The 21,083-nt window shown below is 34.9% G+C and overlaps 2 protein-coding genes across 2 annotated transcripts; both read left to right on the forward strand.

Annotated features, from left to right (window-relative positions):
* Positions 1 to 3,613: 3,613 nt before the first annotated feature.
* Positions 3,614 to 9,233, forward strand: LOC110791669 (serine/threonine-protein kinase D6PKL2). Its single transcript, XM_021996434.2, has 2 exons — positions 3,614 to 4,317; positions 8,313 to 9,233. Exons 1-2 carry the CDS (start codon positions 3,707 to 3,709, stop codon positions 9,157 to 9,159), a joined length of 1,458 nt encoding a protein of 485 aa, XP_021852126.1. The 5' UTR covers positions 3,614 to 3,706; the 3' UTR covers positions 9,160 to 9,233.
* Positions 9,234 to 19,598: 10,365 nt separating this feature from the next.
* Positions 19,599 to 21,083, forward strand: LOC130462701 (cold shock domain-containing protein 4-like). The gene is made up of 2 exons (XM_056831496.1): positions 19,599 to 19,640; positions 19,741 to 21,083. The coding sequence occupies exon 2, from the start codon at positions 20,074 to 20,076 to the stop codon at positions 20,455 to 20,457; it is 384 nt and encodes a 127-aa protein (XP_056687474.1). The 5' UTR covers positions 19,599 to 19,640; positions 19,741 to 20,073; the 3' UTR covers positions 20,458 to 21,083.

Consider the following 21,083-nt stretch of genomic DNA (forward strand, 5'->3'; position numbering starts at 1 on the left):
GAGCCGCCATTGCCAATCACCGAACCCCGACCTTGAAGCAGTAACAATCTTCTCCAATGAAGTTCGTAACTCCATATCAAACTGAACCTAGGCATCCAAGAAAGACAAAGGGGAGCAAGTTCTCAAATCATAGGACAATTTCGCAACCCCAACACAATTGGCGAAGAAGAAGGAGCTCACATTGGGGATCATTGAGTCTGTTCACTGCCTCCATTAAGGCGATGGTTTTAGAGACCCTTCGCAAAGCCAGATCTCGAGAGAAGCCTACATCTAAACTAACTGAACCACCAAGAAGTTTGACACCATTACACGGGCGAGAAATATTTTTTGGAAAAACACCCTCCACCCTACCTCTAGGATCTTTCACAGGCCAGAAGTGTTCAGTCTTGTCCACATTCAGGAATAGACCACAAGGCGGTCCATCAGACCTAGTGATGTGAAATTCCATGGCAACCATATGGGTATCTCCAACATTAGTACCATCATCGAGATACCAAGCTTGAAGGGCAAGCTCACAAGAATGATTAATGGACTGAACCAAAGGATTCAGAGCTAGGGAGAAAAGCAAAGGGCCCAAAGGATCACCTTGTTGAATCCCATGGCAAGACCAAAGGATAAAGTCATAGTAGTGCCTAGTCGGCTGAGAATAACAGAACTCAACCCATGGAGCAATAGAAGGGCACCGTAACCTAGTTTCCTGAAGCAGGACACTCCTGTCGACAAGGTTGAAAGCATTATTAAAATCCACCAAAAGCATAGAAAGCCCAACATTATTACTCTTAAACTCAATGAGCCTGTTCACATAATGCAGAATAGCCTCACAGCCACCGGGAACGCCGGCACCAAACTGAAAATCCTGCAAATATTTATTCATAGAATTTCCAACAGAAGAAGAAGCAACCTTAGAAACAAGCCTCCTCCACACAATTCCAACAACAATAGGACGGATACCACCACCCGGCTTGACCAAGGGAGTCAAAGGGGCACTAGCAATAAACTCTTCAAGCTGGCTTGGACACTTTCCACTGAGGAATAGGTTAACAACCCCAGTGATGGAACCTAACAAATCATCGACAATGAGTTATTATTATTATTATTATTATTATTATTATTATTATTATTATTATTATTATTATTATTATTATGTTCATGTAACAACATTTTTTACTAAGATATTAAGGGATAAGACTTAAGCGTATACGGTTCAGAGTTTAATGGTTTGTAGTATGAGAGTTATAGTAAACGACAATTTGATGGTAACATTTTCACATTTTACAAGTAATAAATCAGGCGATTATAGTCTTATTCGGACGACAAGACGAGACATGAGACATGGACAAATATATTACTCACTAATGTATTTTAGTGATTAACAATAACTTATCATAATTTAGTAATGTACGTAACTAGTATTGAGGCCAAATGCCCAGACTACTGAAATGACAATTTGTCGTTATAAATGAAACTTATATTTATATATTTTATTTTATTTCTTTTATTAAGTTCGCTTTGTTGTATTGCCATGCATCGTAACATTATCAAAACTTTTTCTAATAACACAAAGGGAATAAATAAATAAAATTAAAATAATAGTAAAATCTAAAAAAACTTGTATTTAAACTATTGGTAAATTCGAGTTGATCTTCATATTGGATTCGGGTCTTCGGTTCGAGTTGATTTAAATTTTACGATTGTATTCAGTTCGGGTTAATTGGTTTATGGTGAAGATCGGTTCGGATCGTTTGGGTATTAGGTCATTTTCAGGTCAAATTACTTTCGGGTCGGTCTCGGGTCGGACCTATTTATTGGTTTTCGGGTTAATTTTGGGTGGTCTCGAGTCAAATTCGTGTTACATATCGGATCAAATGGTCGGTTTTTAGGGCCCATGTCAGTTTTTCCAGGTCTACACATAAGTATCACATCTTCACACTTTGCAACCTAACTATTTCGTACTTCCTCCATTTGGAAATACTTGCAACGTTTGGACTTTTTACACTATTCAGTATTCACATATTCTACTTTGACTATTGTTGGTGATTTATATGTTAGATAAAACATAGTCATGTAAGATCTTGTTAGATTCGTTACAATGTTTATTTTCAAAATAACAACTTTTTATAATTTTGTTCGAAGAAAATTTAAGATATTAACGATTAAAATAGTGAATTGGCATGCGTTAAAGTGACCAACGTTGCGAGTATTTTCAAACGAAGAAAGTATATAATTTGCGTGGTTGATCAGGTGTACCCACCGAAAGTTAACAACTTCAAATTCATTTATTCAATTAATTTAGAATATTTCGTTTTTCGAATTTTTATACCAAGAGAAAACTCGTGTATTGCACTAGTTAAAAATGAATGATAAGTACTCCGTATTAATTTAACAAAAGGGCTCGTACGTATTAAGTGTACAATAAGTTTATTATACATCGGGATAACTTTTACCCAAAATTTGGGAGATTTTTAAATTTTTTTAATTAACTTTTATATTGTATGGTTTTTTGATGGATACAAATTTTAAAGGGTTGCGTAGTTACTTTTAAACATTGTTAATGATTTTGAAGGGATATTTTTATCAAAGAGAAAATATTTATCAACAAAAAAAGTAACTTTTACATTTTATCGGACAACTCTTAAATATTTTGACTAAAGTTTTAGTCAGATGTACAATCTATAATCTATAACTCTATAGTAAAGCAGACATCATAAATGACAAGTGTCACTCTCTATTGCAAAAAAGTTCCGTCAAAAATATTATTCTTAAAAGTATCTTTACTTTATTTATCTATTCATTGATTTATTTTCTATTTTTTAATTAACTGTTTATTTATGAAAAAAGAATATTGACTTTTATGGATTATGGAATATATATTATAGAGATATTTTCTAAAAATGATTTGTAGTAATATTTTCTACACGTCACGTGGAGCTCTCCCTCAATCCATAAGTCTATGTTGTTAATACACTTTCATTTCAAAAAAAACAAGAAATATAATTAGCATAAGATTTGAACCTGCAACCTTTTGATTCAAATAGTAGAGTATTATCCATTTGAGCTATAACCTTTTACATGTTATCTTTGAAAAATTAAGATTAATATAACGTAGAATAATTATTTTGTGGAAAAAATTCAAACATAGTTTCATTAAAGAATATAATAATTAATGTTATTCACATAATAATACCAGTTAGATTATTAAATGGGTATATTTAATATTTAATAATCACGAAGTAACTTTAGGAGAAGAAATATTCTAGTCAAATATAATTTTAGAATATCCATACGTGCACGAGAATTAATCTAATATTTATCATACGCCATCTTTAAACAAGAAAACTAATATCCCTATTTTGTCAAACAAATCCTGAGAATTATCCCATGTTATCCAATCCTATATACTCATAAAAAAAAATTCACAAATATAAACACAATAAAAATGTTAAAGGAAACATATAAGAATAAAAATCAATCATAATCATTTCTTAAAAGAGCATATTACTTATTATATTTTTATTTTATTAAACTTCATTGTTAAAAGAACCCACACGAAGGCTGAAACCTCAAAACAACGGACCCACCTCCATCCTCTCCCTCCATTCAAAAAGCCCATTTCAAGGCCCAATCTCCCTCCTTCAAAATCTCTCCTCACTCTCCTCCCTCCCTCACTCTCTTCACCTTCCTTTCTCTCTCCTCCTCCTCCAAATCCATGGATCAACAACCAGACCCTATACCAGAACCTAAGCCAGACCCAAAACCTCAACCGCAACTCCAACAATGGACCCCACCACTCGACGAACTCACCGACGATCTCCAAAGCATGAGCTTCAACTCCACCACAACAACCACCGCGCAACGCAGCACATCCTCCTCCTCCGAAACAACCACCACCACCTGGACAACCGCTTCCTCATCCCACCACCCTCCTTCCAACCCTAGTCAATCTCTCTCCTCTGACCCTCGCTGGACCGCGGTCAAATCTTTCCCTACCCTCTCCATTTCCGACCTCCGCTTTCTTTCCCGACTCGGGTCCGGCGACATCGGGTCTGTCTACCTATCAGAAATCAAAGACGCGGAGGGGGTCCACTTCGCTGCCAAAGTGATGGACAACCGTGAACTCGCTGCCCGTAATAAACACGGGCGTGCAAGGGCAGAACGGGAAATTCTCCAAATGCTTGATCATCCATTCTTGCCTACTCTTTACGCTAGTGTTGAATCCCCCAAATGGTCATGCTTGTTAACGGAGTTCTGCAACGGCGGTGATCTTCATGTTCTCCGTCAACGTCAGCCGTTTAAACGCTTCGAAGAGTCTGCCGTCAGGTATGTTTATTTTTATACGTTAGCGGCTTTTCACTTAATTACGATGTAGTAATTAATTTAAATTAAATTAAGTTAAACCCGCTTTCTCTAGTCTCTACCCCACGTTCTTGTCATTATTGCTCCTCGTGTGTTGGTGTTCTTGGAAGTAGTGGTTAGTTTTTTTCACTCCATTAACCCTTTTTAAAATATTTTAATTTAGTCTAAATAATGTCACTTGTTAAAACTATTTAAGGGTTTGTGATGTGTTTTGACATAGCTACATGACTTGCATCTGATTAGCGATACTCCGTATTATTTTTCGTGGTGCGAAGGGTCACATGTTCAATATATTGAACAATATTATTTGATTTGGCTACATATGTGTTAGTGTGTTACTATTACGGTATTACCCGTGTTAGAGAAATGTGACAATTTGGGACCATGATTTATGAGCCGAATGACTTAGAATGTCGTGATAACAAAATCACGCATTGAACGTATTACTAATATCCTCTTAACCAATTGCTTGTTGGTTCAGTGGTGATTGAGGTTGAACTCGATAGGGAGAACCCGTGTTCGATGCCCCACAATAACAAATGAGAGGGGACTGTAACATATCCACTTAGAACTCGCCCCGAATCCAAACTCAGAACTCGCCTCGAATCCAAACTCAGAACTCGTCCCAAATCCAAATTAGTCCTAAGGTTGAACCGGGTGCTAACACAAAAAACTAATACCCTCTTTAGAAAACTTAACTATTTGGTACAATTATATGATTTGTGACCTGAAGTAATTAAGACGATTTGATGACAAAATTATGCGTTGATATTGATAGATGTTGCATATTCGGAAAATGTGAACATTTCAGCTTAACTGAACTTACTCTAGAAATGGAAGGTTAAAAATTACGGAGTACAATTTTATTTTATTTATTTTCCTGGCGAAACGGTAAAAAAAAAATGTACTCCATGATAATTAGATTTTCCGGTAAAGCTTAAAAGTTACTCGCTCCATACTACTCCATAATTCCCTAAATTGTGGTTCGAAATTGATGATCTTTGTAATGAATGTCCTGGAAAGTGAAGTAATTGATGATTGATGATCATAACATCAATCAACAAGAAGCTTTAAAATACAGGCCAATAAGAAAAAGCATTTTGAAGAATAGACTAATGAAATTAATTAAGTGTGGTCGACATCCAGGTTTTGAGGAATTTTAGCTTTAAATTGGAGGCTTAACCTAACTTCATCATAATAATGAATTAGTAATACCCCAATTTGCCTCTTAGGACGACAAGTCAAATCATAAATCATAATTACTCATTTCATCCATAAATTAAGACTACAACCCTCCCTATTATTATTGGCGAAATAAATAATACTGTGGCGGTTTTTAGTAAGCTCACGTTATTGCAAGAAAATATTTAAGAAAATTTTATTAGGATTATGTGTAAGATAATGCAGAGCAACATAAAACAATCATCATTTTGAGAAATTCCAAAAATGAACATTTTAGGTAATGTAGACTTATTTGATTATTTAATTTATTACCGAGTAGAACTTATCTACTAAGCAAACTTGTTATTTATGTATTCCATGAGATTTGTAACGTCAAACTGTACAAAAGTTTGAACACCGCAATCCATGTGCATTGATCTCTAAGTTTTGCATTAGCAGCCACAAATTAAACTTAAACTTTTAAGTAAAACGAACTCAACCAATGAAACACTATACAAATACAAGTATAAATGAAATAAAAGTTTGTTTATTTGAGGGAAAAGGTTCAAAGTATAAATTTGGCATTATGTTTTTAATTGAAGGGGGGACCCAATTGATGAGGGGGATTAGTTAATGAGGAGGAGGGAATAGGTGTGAAGGGAGTGGAGTGGAGTGGGTCCCACCACCTGATGAGATATACGTGTCTGTCAGAGAATGGGTCCTACAATTGGTGGTCATTGTCACATAGTGTTAAGTGATTTAAGTATTCAGACACATCAAACATCACTAGATTTAAGACCAGTTTTAGCCAAGATGAGAAATGAGAATAATGAGATCATGAGATCATGCCCCAGGGATTTTATCCTACGTGATCAAGTCTACATGAACCTTTTACAGTTTAAATCTTTTTAGCTGTTCATTTTGACTTCTGTTCATCAGTCAATGTGGTTTTTGTCCCACTTGATGCTTGACACGTTGCAACTTTTTGTATTTTTCACTCGCCTAGCTGGTTTCTGCCATCAAAGCCAGCTCTATTTTGTCATGGCAGATTTATAATTTTAAAAAAGTTTGAAATAAATTGTATTTTTTCCTTGTTTGCGACAAGATTAGGGGCTTAATTTAAGTATTTTAAATCTACAATTCTCGAGGAACTTTTACTTTACTAGGAGTAGAAGTTGTTTATCGTAAAGTAGAACAACCATTTTGTTGGAAGTATGTTGATGTTTCAATAATGTAACTTAATTCCTCTGTTTCCTATTTCCATTCATTTTTGCCCATGTTTGGTTAATTGTAAGTAGTCATGGGCATTCACGAGCCATGGGAATTGGAGGGTTTAATGAGAGAAATTAAAATTGTGTTAAGTTGACCCGATTGTAAGAACCTCTTAATTTAATACGGAGTAGAAAAGTGTTGCACAATATTTTTGGGTATTCCTTTTATCTGGTCAATACTTCATATTTTATACACGCAGTACTCCATACTCCTTAAGGAAACTATTGTACTCAATAAAAAAAATGGTTGTATTGTATACAATATATTTTGAGGAAATCGGGGTAGAAAGCAAGGATTTAAGGACAACCCTGTCTTTTTCGTAGATCCTTAACAACAATATTGGCCTTTTAGGCCTAGTATATAGGCATCCCTTTATTTTTGGCTGGAACTTTGGCGGGATAAGTGGGATATCTTTCTGTAATTCCAAGAATTCATGGGCCTGTTTTCCTAGTTTTTACCATACTTAGTTATATTCTGTTAACTTAATTTGGTATGCTAATCAATTGATTGCAAAGCTACACTTGCCCTACCTAGTCAAAATCACTTGTAAATTCAATTATAGTTGACGTTTAATTGTAAAAAAGGGGCGTCATCTAATGCTTGTTTGCTTCTTCTTTCCCTATATTCCTCCATGTTTCAAGGTTTCCTTTCTTCTTCATTTCCATTATTTAATATGGAGTTCTAAATCTTTAGATATGGAGTACATGACAAATATCCTTTTATGATAGCGTGATTTGAATAGGCTTGTATAAGTAAAAACCTAAAAGAACGTTAACACAAGCATGTTGACTTTTTACACTACTTAAATATTTATTTAATAAATGATGAATGTTGCAATATTTATGGAATGGAGTAATTGTATGTTTGTAATTAAATTGATAGTGCAATATGAGAGGTCGTTGTTAGCCTGTGAGTATGTGACCACTGAATCACAGAAACTTACTACAGGGACACTATTATTTTTACCTGATCAGAAAAGCCTGATTTGGTCCAATAATGACAGTCTTGTAGTGGTGCTCCCATAAATTTCACGAATTACGTACCTACCTAACACTAATTTGTCTTAGATAATAATTAGTACATGATGGAACTCTATGCCTACTAGATAAACTTGCTAATTTTATCTACAGAGCCAATAATAACTACCATTTTACCTATTTTTAGTAGCTCAAGTTTCTTATCAATAATTGTATATGGTTTGCATAATTAAACTTGTTGACCTTAGGGTTAGATTAAGACCCTTTTCCTAATAGAGTCAATTACTTGTATCTACTTTTTCTTTTGAATAATTTAATCATTTCCATTGTCCCCACCAACCTTCCATCATATTATCAATCCTTGATTACATTTCATAGTTTACACTACCTCTGTTCGGAGTAAGTTGTTATATCGTCTCAGTTCTTTATGATTTTCGACATTTTAGTGTATCTAAGTGACAAAGTATATTAGTAGTCCGGAAAAAGTAGTCGCATTTCCTTTACACTGATCTTGAATATTGATAGATTGTTTTCCTTTACTCTGTGCAGGTTTTATGCATCAGAAGTGGTGGTAGCATTGGAGTACATCCACATGATGGGTATAGTATATCGTGATCTAAAGCCGGAAAATGTCCTAGTTAGATCAGATGGCCACATTATGCTAACAGATTTTGATCTTTCTTTAAAATGTGATGAACAATCTACTCCTACTCCTCAAATAATTACCTCCTCCTCCTCTAACCAAAATCCTCACCAACAAGACCAACACCCAAAGATATTGGGTTCGGGTCGTGACCCTAACGCGAACTCTTCATCATGTATCCTACCCAACTGCATTGTCCCCTCCGTATCCTGTTTTAACCCGAACCGGAAGAAAAAGTGGAAAATAAAGAAAAAACCCGGGCGTCGGTTTGAGCCAGAGTTTGTTGCTGAGCCTGTCGATGTCCGGTCCATGTCATTCGTTGGGACCCACGAGTACCTAGCCCCGGAGATCGTGTCCGGGGAAGGACACGGAAGCGCGGTTGATTGGTGGACACTTGGCATTTTTATATTTGAGCTTTTTTTTGGAACTACACCATTTAAAGGGTCGGACAATGAGATGACATTAGCCAATATTGTGGCTCGGGCATTGGAATTTCCCAAAGAGCCTTCGATCCCAAGCTCTGCAAAGGACTTGATATCACAACTCTTAGCTAAGGATCCGACCCGGAGGTTAGGTTCGATTATGGGAGCTACACCTGTAAAACAACACCCGTTTTTTAGCGGCGTTAATTGGGCGTTGTTGAGGTGCATGAAACCACCGTTTGTACCACCACCATTTAGTGTTAGTAGTTGCGGAAGTAAGGAGGTTGCGTCGGATGATAGTTGTCCGGATACACCGGTCGAGTATTATTAGTGAATAATTAGTGATAAATATTGGTAAATTATTAGTATTTTTAATGAAATGATAAATTTTCATTATTTCTGGTACTCTAAATTCCATTTATACCCGTTCGAACCACATTTATAAAGAATTTGAATGCCGTTAATCTTTGATTCTTAAGACACATTGGTCTATGCTTTCTAAGAGTCGATACCCTCTTTGTTTCTTAAGAGTTGGTATTTCTCCTTTTAAAGAAAAACTAGTGTGTAGCTCGGGCGTTGCCTCGAATTTTGACTTATATTCGGGTTTATTTTTTTTTGATTATGTGCACGTAGAGATGGTGTCAACATCAAATTACAATGGTGACATAAGATTAGTGGCCGATCAACAACCTCCCCGATCTGAAACCCCACATCCAAAAATTTAAACAAAGTGAGATCCTTTTCTTCAAAGTAATAACTGTACATTTATAAATTAAGTAATCATTCATTTTCTTGCATTCACTTTTATTCAATGTATTGTTTATTATAAAAAGAATATATATGCTTATACGGAAAGATACTACATAAATTGTAGTCGGCTAAGATGGTAAGAAGTGTAACTTTTAACAAAGAGGTCTTGTGTTCGATCCTTGTTAGATGTTTTTTGGTTATAATGACATGTCATGATGCTAATTAGTGGTGATGTGGCGTAATAAGGAGAAGTCTACATGACACGTATACGTTCTTCAAAACGCCTTTTAATATATTAGTATAGATCGTACCTAAACCATAGGCGATCAAAAATATCCTTCACTTACTAGATTTGTATTTAGAAATGTTTTACAAGATTAAGTCCCTGTTTAGTTCATCTTATTTCTCCTGATCTGGTCTGATCTGATTTGAACTTATTTTTTTGATCTGATCGATCTGATCTGATTTTTCAGAATTAAGTTAACAAAAATCTATATTTATTAATATTAAACAACTTACGTGTAAAATAAATGTTACACAAATTTATAATATTGTTATTATTTATTTGACTTTGCTCATGATTTAACTATTCCTTATATTAGATAGGTTTATACATGATCTAGATAGATCGGTTATGATCTACACATATAAGGTATGATTTGGATTTTTTTTAATCGATTCTGATCTGGACATGATCCGTACGGATCAGTTCTGATCTGGATATGATATGTATAGATCAGTTATGATATGGACATGATCTGTACAGTTCAGTTCTGATCTAGACCTGATCTCTACAGATCAGTTCTGACTTAGTCATATTCTGTACAGATCAATTCTGACATGGACATGATCTTTGCAGATCAATTCTGATCTGAACATAATCTGTACAGAGTCGATATCTAGACCAGTTATAATTTGGACATATCGATTCTGATCTGGACATGATCTGTACAAATCGATTTTGATCTGAACATATTGGTTCTGTATGTAGACAAGATCTTTGCAGATTTGAACATGACCTGGACATGATCTGTACAGATCAGTTATGACCTGGATAATATCTGATCCTATCAGTTTTGGTCTGGATATATAATTGGTTCTGATCTATAAAAATCAGTCATGATATGGACATGACCTGGTCATATCGTTTCTGATCTGGACTTAATGGTTTTAATTTGGACATGATGAATTTGAATGTTTTGTTAATATTTTGTTATGCCTTAAATAATATATTTTAATTGCACCGACAACAACATTATTTTTTGTTAAAGCAATAATAGTAATAAAATATTAAATATAATAACAATGATATAAACATATACCAATAATAATAATAATAATAATAATAATAATAATAATAATAATAATAATAATAATAATAATCTGGTCTGATCTGATCTGATCTGAACTTATTTTTTCTTATCTGATCTGAATTTATTTTTTCTGATCTGATTTGATCTGATTAAATCTGAAATAAGTAATAAGGTCCTAAAATAAGGTAAACTAAACAAGGACTAAGAGAAATTTATAATAAAGACCTTGAATGATAAAAAAGATACCATGCACATAGAATTAAATGGACAATAGTTCAGCTAACTTAGGCCAAAAGGAGGACTGGTTAACCGAATATGATCACAAATATCCAACTATCCTCTCAAGTGATCGTTTAATTTAGTATTGTTGAGTTTGTTGCGTAATAATATAACAATAAATATCGCATCCAAATACAATCTTCCGGGCAAAGGAAGACAAACATCTACACACAAAATTAAAGATTTGATTTCTCATCTTGTCTTTCTTATCGTTTGATGGTTGATGTCTTCTTGTTAAATTCATAGATTATCACATATTCTAGTTGTCACAATGCTAGGGCAAGAATAATTAAGCTAAGTAGGGCAATGAATAATAGAAACCACTTATAAAAATTATTGGTATCTTCATTTCGTCATGAATGTGCCTAAAAAGTTTTGATGTAACGTAGGGTATAAATTGGTATCATGAAAATAGACGTGCATGCAAAATTCCATTCTAGTTTGGGTCAAAATGTTCTCATTTTTGCATGTTGCAAAATCATACTTTTTCCACAATTTCGGCTTTGTTGATGTAAGCCGGGGACCCTTTTCTATCTCATAAAATACAATTACTTACTAACAAAATATATCTTCATTTTAATGATTGGATGTGAAAAAGAATATGATGATTATCCTCTACATTTTCACTATAGTTTGTCAATATTTTAGTGTACAAGTTTTCACTATAGTTTATCAATATTTTAGAGTTCCGGTTAGTGTTCAATCTCGATTTCGATCAATCGGCTAGATAACAGCGCGCTCATATTGGTCTTAACAAGTGTTTTGGAAAAAAAATCTTATGCCTTAATAATTAAATGCAATCAATTAGAATGTAGGGAGATGAAGCTCAATTGATACCGCATATTAGAACTAATATTAAAACTCGAAATCTTGATTTGATTATTCGAGAGTAATAGTGAAAAGAAATGAAGTTAGAAATGTAAGATATAAATTAAATACGCGTTATAGATACGGAGGTATGGAAAAATATAATTAGAGGAATTGTTATTTTCTCTTAACGATGGGAAAGTTATAATTAATAACATTTTTTTTAACAAACAATGATAAGGTTCACGAGCCTTTATACCGAAAACTTTGAAATTTTTGTTCGGCTCGTTTATTAATTACTTAAACTATAATTTTGATCTCGAACACGACTCGTTTATAAACGAATCCATACCGTACTTGACCAAACCGAACTTTTATGGACATGATTCCAGACTTTTCACGAATAATTCAACTCATGCAAGTCCAAATGCATCTACCATTTGTAGATGTATGATTTGATATGTAAGAGTCAAGATCTCTGCATCTAGTCATGTAGTACCCCGTAACATGCAATATATTTGCTACTATATGGACATTAACATGCAATTAATTAGTAAATTGAAAAAAGTGTAGGTCGTTCACAAAGTTGACCTTGATTCTTGATTTTGCAAAGTAAACAAATAGTTACGGAGTATCTTATCGATCTATCACCTATCCTCGTGTAACATGGTTTGCAAGTTAAAAACTCAACTCCAGCCTCCCCTCAAAAGAATAAAATATAATATTAGAACGACATTTTAAAAATATTAAGCATTATTCAACTTTCGGTTTTTTTCTTGGTTTTCTTTCTTCGTTAGATATTATTAATAACTTTTTAAAATATATTTGGAAATACTTAATTATGCATATATCTAATTCCATTCAACCTCCCCTCAAAAAAAAAAATATTCCATTCAACCTATACGGAGCATTAACTTCGAAATTTACTAAAGAAACTCAATCTAAGAGCAAGATCAAGGGGGTTTTGTCTTAAGACTTTCTTCAATTGCCATGTCAGCATTTTATTAATATTTAATAATTAAATTGTTGTTAAGACTTCTTAAGATTCAATCAAATTTAGCTCTTCACCCATCAAATTCATTTAAGACTTGTAAATTTATGTACAATATTAATTTTATTATTTAATTTAACTCATACACCAAGTCTTAAGTTGAGTCTTAGTTTTTCAAGACTCAATTTAAGACTTTGTTAAGATTCTTCTACTTCAATGCTACAATTTCTATGCATCTTATCTTAAGACTGATTAATCATATGCCACATCAGCACAATTTAAGTTTTAAGACTTGGGGCTGATCATGCTCTAATGATTACATTAAAATCTTCATGTGTCTTAATTACGGGGTAGTAGATAAATTAAATAAACCAAGTAGCACCACACACTTAATTTAAACAATTCAGTAGTCCGTACGTTATAAAGACATTGAAAGACTATAATGAGTTGTCTAGTCGAGACATGATCTACAAGACTATAACCATTGGCGGACCCAGCTAAGGGCCGGGGGAGGCACGTGCCACCCCCGGGAAAAAAAAAAAAAAAAACTGAAATTTTGATATGTGCAACCTTTGAATATTGCTTATATATTAAATTTGCCTATAATAGATCAATAGTGCAATTTGTCACAGTGGTCAGTGAAGAAGTTTGAAAAATGCTTCAGTGTCCCCCTCTATCCAGGTTTGATTCCTACATTGGGCAGCTTTGTATAATTTTTTCACTTTTAACTTATTTGTCATTTTTTGGGTTCTTTTCAACTAGTTTTCTTTTTTCCTACTGGTCAATGATTTTCTACTATCAATAAACATCAATTGTAATTTTTTGTACATATCAAAGCACTTTTTCTTTCTTTCACCTCTTTATTTAGGCTATATTTTTTTTCCTTTTACAAAAAGTCCACTTCGATAACAATAAATAATTTCCTTTACCTACTACAAAGTATTCTATCACATTAATCATCTTCATTTTTGTACATAATTTTATAGGTTTTTAGTGATACATTTACAAAAAAAAAAAACTTCTCAATCAATTTGAACTTTATGTTACACTACAAGAAATTGTACTATTAACGACGGGAAATCCCGTCGCGAAAGGCCAATAATCGTTGATTAACGACGGGATTTCCTGTCGCGAACCCGTCATAAAAGGGGGCCGTCGTTAATAGAAAATCCCGTCGTAAATCCATCGTAAAAGACATTTGCGACGGTTATTCCCGTCATTGTTTGGTTGTTAGCCCCGTCGCAAAAGGCTTTTGCGACGGGATTTTTGACCCGTCGTAATTAGGTTGTCGTTAAAGATACAAATTCTTGTAGTGTTATCTAGAATCAACTATACCAATTTAACATCATAAAAAAAATCCACTTCGGTAAGAATAAATACTTTCCTTTAACTACTACGGGATATTCTATCACAATAGTTACTTCATTTTTTTACATTATTTTTGAACAAAATTCATTTTTAGTGATACATTTACAAAAAGGTTCTCAATCTATTTGAAATTTGTGGTGTCTAGAATCAACTATACAAATTTAACACCATAAAAAAAATCTGTGAGTTACCCATTTTTTTTATTTTATACAAAAGTTTATTATATTGTATTTTTATATACGGAATAACAATTATTCATATAGTTTTTGTGCCACCCCTGACTTGGGATCCTGGATCCGCCGTCTATAACCATAACGAACAATTGAATACGGAGCAACAGTTCGTAAGCACGCACCCGTGTTACGAGTTCTAACCAAGGCCCTGCTAGGACAGTAGCTAGAATATGAACAAAAAATAAAAATTAAAAGAAAGTGATAGAACTAGAATTATTAGTGACAAAAACATATGGTTTTAGTGTATTTTAGCATCAAAGTCAATACAAAAGTTGGGAGATGAGGAGACATTGGATCCCGACAAACTGAGTATAAACAATTAACAACAACGTAACTCTCTATTCCACCCGGCCAACTTGGGCCGTTAAAACCGCTCCGTACCGGCGTAACAAGATTAAACTGGGCCCAATGCCAGTTTGCTTGGGTTTCATATATGGATTATCTATTTTTTATTTTGTTTATGGAAATAATAATAAAACAAATTTATATAACCAAAATATAGTTTTGGTTTTAACCCTAACTCCAAATGGACCATGTGATTTGGTTTTTTGTTATTTGCATGAAAGGACGTGGAGCTAAGCTAAGATCTAGGGTTGTCTTAGTGTCTTAATCATGTCTTATTTATCCACAATTCTAGATTTTGACTTTTCTTATTCATAATCTTCTCCTAATAATGATCTGTTCTTCGCATTCATTTTTTCAGCCATAATTTTTTTTACTAAATTTAACTTGTTTTAATAAAAATTACTGAGTGTTTTTTAACGTGAAGAGAACAAATACTAATTAAATTAAGTAATCCTAAATTAGTATATCGGATATTTTTGTCAAATTAGCGTATTAAACATATAAAATACTACGTACATAATAAATAGTAGGACGAAAATTGCATAAATCATATAATGATTAAATAATTATGTTCTAGATTTATGAATTATGCAATATCTTGAATGAGATAATTCAATATTTCAATCAAACACACGGAGTACTAAAATTATTATCAAATAACTTTAGCATATATGTGCATGCACGAGCTCAACCTTTCCTAGTTTTAGTAATTTCAGCCACCTTCATAAAATACCCGAATGAATCAAATGGAATATGGGTCGTAAATACTTAGGCTAGTCCATAATATTGGCCCGAATAAAACAAATCAAATGGACTGGGTCAAAAACCTTTAACTCACGAAATGGGCCAGAGCAAAAAACAATCAAGTTCCAAAAACAAGTCTACGTGTCTTATAAATACTACTCCGTACTTTTCTACTTCAGCGGCATAGACTAGAAATTCGTTATTCTTATAATTCTCTCTGAAAAGTAGTCAACAAGCAAATCAAATTAGTGACAACTGCCCCACTCAAACTTATTCGAACAACACTCAAAGCTTCATAAGCTCTCGCTCGGGTGCCCTCAAATAAATCCTTCAAATACAGGTTGACGCCGACAAACGTCACCCTACACTCAAACTCCTGACGTCATTAAACGACGGTCACCTTAAGCGTAAATACAAGGATCATACACATGCCACCGTCATTTACAAAACAGAATAAAAGAATTTAGTTTATTTCTTATTCAGAAATTGTAACCAAACACTCAAATATCAATAAAATTTATGTACACGTACATTAAGGATATTATAATTTATGGGATAGGCTAGTGAGGGGGAGGAGGAGGAGGGGGGGGGGAAACCCCTATGTTATGTGTAAAACTTTATTCCGACTTTTATGTTACTTGATAAACAAGTGACCCGAGCATCTATACTATATATCAACTTATTAGTCATTCACTCCAAGCGATTTTCACATATAAAAAAGTGAAATATGGTTTGAATAAGGTGACTCCAAATCTCGTGTTTAAACAAAAAAGCCTTTACCACTAATACATGATGTGTTTCATCTTATCATTACGAAAATTAAAATAAATAAAAGCAAATGTTATTAATATAGTAATATGGGGTTGCTCGGACCCAAAAACTAGTTTTATATGAAATTTTGTAGCACATGAGATTGAAACATGACATGCATGCATGTCAATTAAGTGTAATAAAACAGGTGTAGAAAACTTGATATTAGATCAAGTACTAAGCATAAATATGTGAAGAACAGTTTGGACCTCTGCAGGGTAAACAAAACTGCAGAGAATTATATTGAAGAATGTTTGCTCACAATACAAACTGATATTACGTAGTAAATTAACTAGGAAGGAAGGGAAGCTTCTCTATATACACTAGGACAATGCATTATATTGCTGTCATAACCAATCAGAGAGCTCCAATAATCCGTGAGCCAATTAGAATACATAAACAAGCAAGCTATAGGAATGCCAGCTTGGAATACTATAACTGAATTCAGTTACAAGATAAGGGATCATGTGTGAGCAAGTCCAGCTTTGCAATGTTGTGACTGCTTCCTTTGATCTTATGATATTGCTTGCTCATTATCTCCAACACCCCCTCTCAAGCTGGGGATTGCAGAAGAGACTCCTAGCTTAGACATGAGCTCCTTGTACTGAGGAGATGGGAGAGCTTTGGTGAACACATTTGCTAAGTGAGAATGAGTACGCAAGTAGGTGAGATGCAGTAAACCTTCAAGCACCTTATCCATGGTGAAGTGACAATCAATTTCTATATGTTTTGTTCTTTCATGAAACACAAGATTCTTTGCAATATAAATTAAAGACTGATTATCACAGTGAAGAGTCACTAGTTTTAAATTAGTAACACCAAGTTCTTCAAGAAGTCTGACAAGCCAAGTGACTTCTGATGCAGTTGCTTCCATGGACCTGTATTCATCTTCATAGGATCTTTGAGAGACAGTCCCTTGTTTCTTGAACTTCCATGAGACATGGGAATTTCCAAAGAGCACGTAATGGACTTTATAGTGTTAGGACATGTTGTCCAATCACTATCTGAAAAAGCTTGAAGTGTCAGAGAATCTGATGCTCTGAGTAGTATGACTTGACCTGCAGTTCTTGCAACATATCTAAGGACTTGATGTAAGGCTAAGACATGGGGCATACGAGGCATATGCATAAACTGACCCAGTTACTGAACAGAAAAACACAAGTCAGGCCTAGTGTTAGTCAAAAAATTCAACTTCCCAACCAATGTTATGTAACCATGTGGTTTGTCATAGACCAAACCCTCGTCTGCATAAAGCTTAGTGTTAATAGGTAGAGATGTAGCTGCTGCTTTGTGAACATCAAAATCAGAGTATGACATTATCCAACCTCAATTCCCAGGAAATAACTCATGATACCTAGGTCTTTGATACTGAAAACTTCTTCTAGGTGTTTCTTCAAGGATGTAATGGTAGGGAGATGATTTCCAGTAAGCAAAATATCATCTACATATACAGCTGCTAAATTAATTTTGTGTCTCTCTTGATAAATAAAGAATAGTCATTCTTTGACTGGACAAAGCCCTATGTCCTCAATTCACCATGTAACTTGGCAAACCACTGTCTAGAAGCTTGTTTCAACCCATATAAGGATTTGGTGAGTTTACAGACTTTGTTCTATGGATTAGGTATTCCTTCTGGCATTTTCACATAAAATTCCTCATTGAGATCACCATGAAGGAAGGCATTATTGACATCCAGTTGATACAAAACCCATTTCATGTTGGCTGCTAAAGCAACTAAGCACCTAACTATTTCCGTTTTAACCACATGAGAGAAAGTTTCTTCAAAGTCTATCCTATACTGTTGTGTGTAACCTTGGGCTACCAGTCTTGCTTTTCATCTTTTTAAAGAGCCATCTTGCCTAAGTTTGACCTTGAACACCCATTCACAACCTATATCCTTCTTCCCATTGGGTAGAGTAACAACATCCCAAGTGTAATTTTCAAGCAATGCCTCAATATCCTTTTCCATTGCCTTTATCCATTCTGGTTTTGAGGCAACCTCTTTATAGTTTCTAGGTTCAGTGAGAATATCAATAGTTACAACTACTGCATGATGACTCCTAGGTAAACTGTTATAGGACACCAAATTATACCAGTGTTTAGCAAGATGGAATTGGTAATCATTAAGATAATGAGGTGGATTGTGTGTTCTTGTATACTTTCTGAGTGTGGGAGGAGTGTTTGTAATGTCTGAAAGATCAAGTGTAAGGTTATGTGAGGAATGAGGAGGAGATGCTGAAGAAGATAGAGGTGAAGAGTGAGAAGAAGAAAGAGGTGTAGAATTAGAAAGAGAGAGAGAGAGAGAGAGAGAGAGAGAGGGGGAGAAGAGAGTAAAGTATTCTGAGTTGAAACTGTACTTGTAGGAGTATCAATATTGACTGGAATGTGGTATATGAAAGGTATAGTTGGATCAGGGATGACAAGAGTGTATTTATAGGAAGGAAAATGTATGGAGGAAACTCAGCTACAATGGTATGATCAACTGTAGGTAGATGATAAGGGAAATGTGTTTCACAAAATGTGACATCTCTGGATATGGTGATCTTGTTAGTTTTATAATCCAGAACTTTGTAGCCTTTTTGTGTTGGAAAATATCCTATGAATACATAAGGCTTGGCTCTAGGATCTGTGAGGGGGCCTGAAAAGACGTGTTTAGAATCTCTTCACTCTTCCCTCACGGATGTGGAAATCAATATTAAGTAAATGGGGACTAACTGGGTGGCCATAGCCTCCTGTTTACTAGACCATGGAGTCGCCATTCAATTTTCAACGACAATGAAGAAAACTGACAAAATTCGGTTATTATGATATGAGAGTAACAACCGAAACTCAGGCTTATGTATTTGACCACAACGGCCTTAGGTTCTCTTGTGATGCCTGGTGTGGAGATCGCTCAATGCACATCCACAGAGTGGAGATTCAGGGTTTGGGGGACATTTACTAATACGGGGAGTGCCCAACATTAGCCCATGCGATGGTCCTTACTAGTTTAATGTAACATTGGAGGGACATGCGTTAGGCTACATTACTAATCTGCATTGATTTTAATACACACATATTAACTAACAAGCGTCGATAGGGTGATTGAGTTTAATTTACGGATATTTCATGAAATACCCCCGAGGTTTAAGTTAATTCACCAGGTACCCTCGTTGTTTCAGTAATCTACCAGGTACCCCTCAGGTTTCATTTTCTCGCATGATTTAACCTTGCTGTTAAGTGGCCGTTAGAAACTTTTTTTCACCAGGTACCCTCGTAATTTATTTCACCAGGTACCCCTGAGGTTTTTTAGATTTTCACCAGGTGCCCTTGTGCTTTATGGTAATTTCACCAGATACCCCTGCTCACCAACGGCTAGTTTCACCAGGTTTTGTTCTGTAACAATTGCTGGGGGAGGGGAATATGAAGTGAAAGAGGGGGCTGTCAAATACCCTATTAAGTTTGATGCAAGGACTTGTGGTTGTGGAGTATGGCAAATATCTGGCATACCTTGCAGACATGGCCTTAGGGTTATTTACCACCAAAGACTTGAGGCTACTGATTTTGTGTCTCACTACTTCAAAGGGCAAGCATACAAGTTAACTTACTCAGAGCACATACACCCCATGCCTGACCCAACCCAATGGCTTTCTTTTGACCTTCCTATTATCCTCCCACCACCCATGAAGAGGGCATCAGGTAGACCCCCTAACCTGAGAAAAAGAGGTAAACATGATCCAAAAAGGGGAAAGAGAAATAGCACTGTGAGGTGTGGTAAGTGCAAGGAGGTGGGACACAATGCAAGGACATGCAGAGGTGGGGCCACTGCAAAGCAAAAGAAGGCTGCTGCTGCTGCTGCTGCTGGTGGTGGTGGTGCTTTTGGTTCTGCTGGTGCAGCTGGTGCAGCTGGTTCTGGTGTAGCTGGTTCACAGCAAGGGGGAGATCAAGGTGCTTCCAGTTCACAGCAACAACGTAATGCATCAAGTAAGGGAAAAAGGAAGCTTACTTGATTTTGTGATTTATGCATAACTTTTTGCTAAACTTATCATGTATATCTTTTTCCAATGGGAGCAAGTTTTTGTAGAGCTACACTTAAAGTTTTTGCGTGTCGGGGGCACACTTTTGTAAAGCTACTTAATTCGGAAATGAAATATCATATTATTGATGAAATGTCATCATTCACTTTCTCATTACAAATACTAGAATAAAAAACATTACAATGCCAATTTTGATAGTTCCATGCATTAATTTCTTTTGCTGCTTGAGTTTCTTCTTCATTTGGTGAATTTCTTCATCCAAGCTTCTGTTTTCTTCAATTTCTCCTTCCTTTGTGCTACCTCTGTTGTTTCTGATTGGCAGTGGTTGCTCAATGCTTCCCTTGCACCACTTGAAGTTGTCACATAAGTCACACTTGTAATATAGTCTTTGAGGATTTTTCATTGTTTCAGAACTTCTTATTGCAAATTTTTTCCCACATATGTTGCATGTTTTGTTTGGAACTAAAACGTATGAGGATTCATACGTTGTAGAAGAAGATTGGGATTGAGAATATGAGCTCATTTGAAGGTGAGTTGGGAATTAGGAAAAATATGAGTTGGTTAAGGGGAAGAACAGAAATTTGTAGTGAAGAGTTGCA

Source organism: Spinacia oleracea, chromosome 6 (genome assembly GCF_020520425.1).
Source record: "Spinacia oleracea cultivar Varoflay chromosome 6, BTI_SOV_V1, whole genome shotgun sequence".
Classification (NCBI taxonomy): domain Eukaryota; kingdom Viridiplantae; phylum Streptophyta; class Magnoliopsida; order Caryophyllales; family Amaranthaceae; genus Spinacia; species Spinacia oleracea.

Bases quoted from the DNA above. Each gene is read 5' to 3' on its own strand.
- LOC110791669 (XM_021996434.2), top strand. From the start codon at position 3,707: ATGGATCAACAACCAGACCCTATACCAGAACCTAAGCCAGACCCAAAA. The intron at 4,318-8,312 runs GTATGTTTATTT...TACTCTGTGCAG, and splicing joins TTCGAAGAGTCTGCCGTCAG to GTTTTATGCATCAGAAGTGG.
- LOC130462701 (XM_056831496.1), top strand. From the start codon at position 20,074: ATGCCTGACCCAACCCAATGGCTTTCTTTTGACCTTCCTATTATCCTC.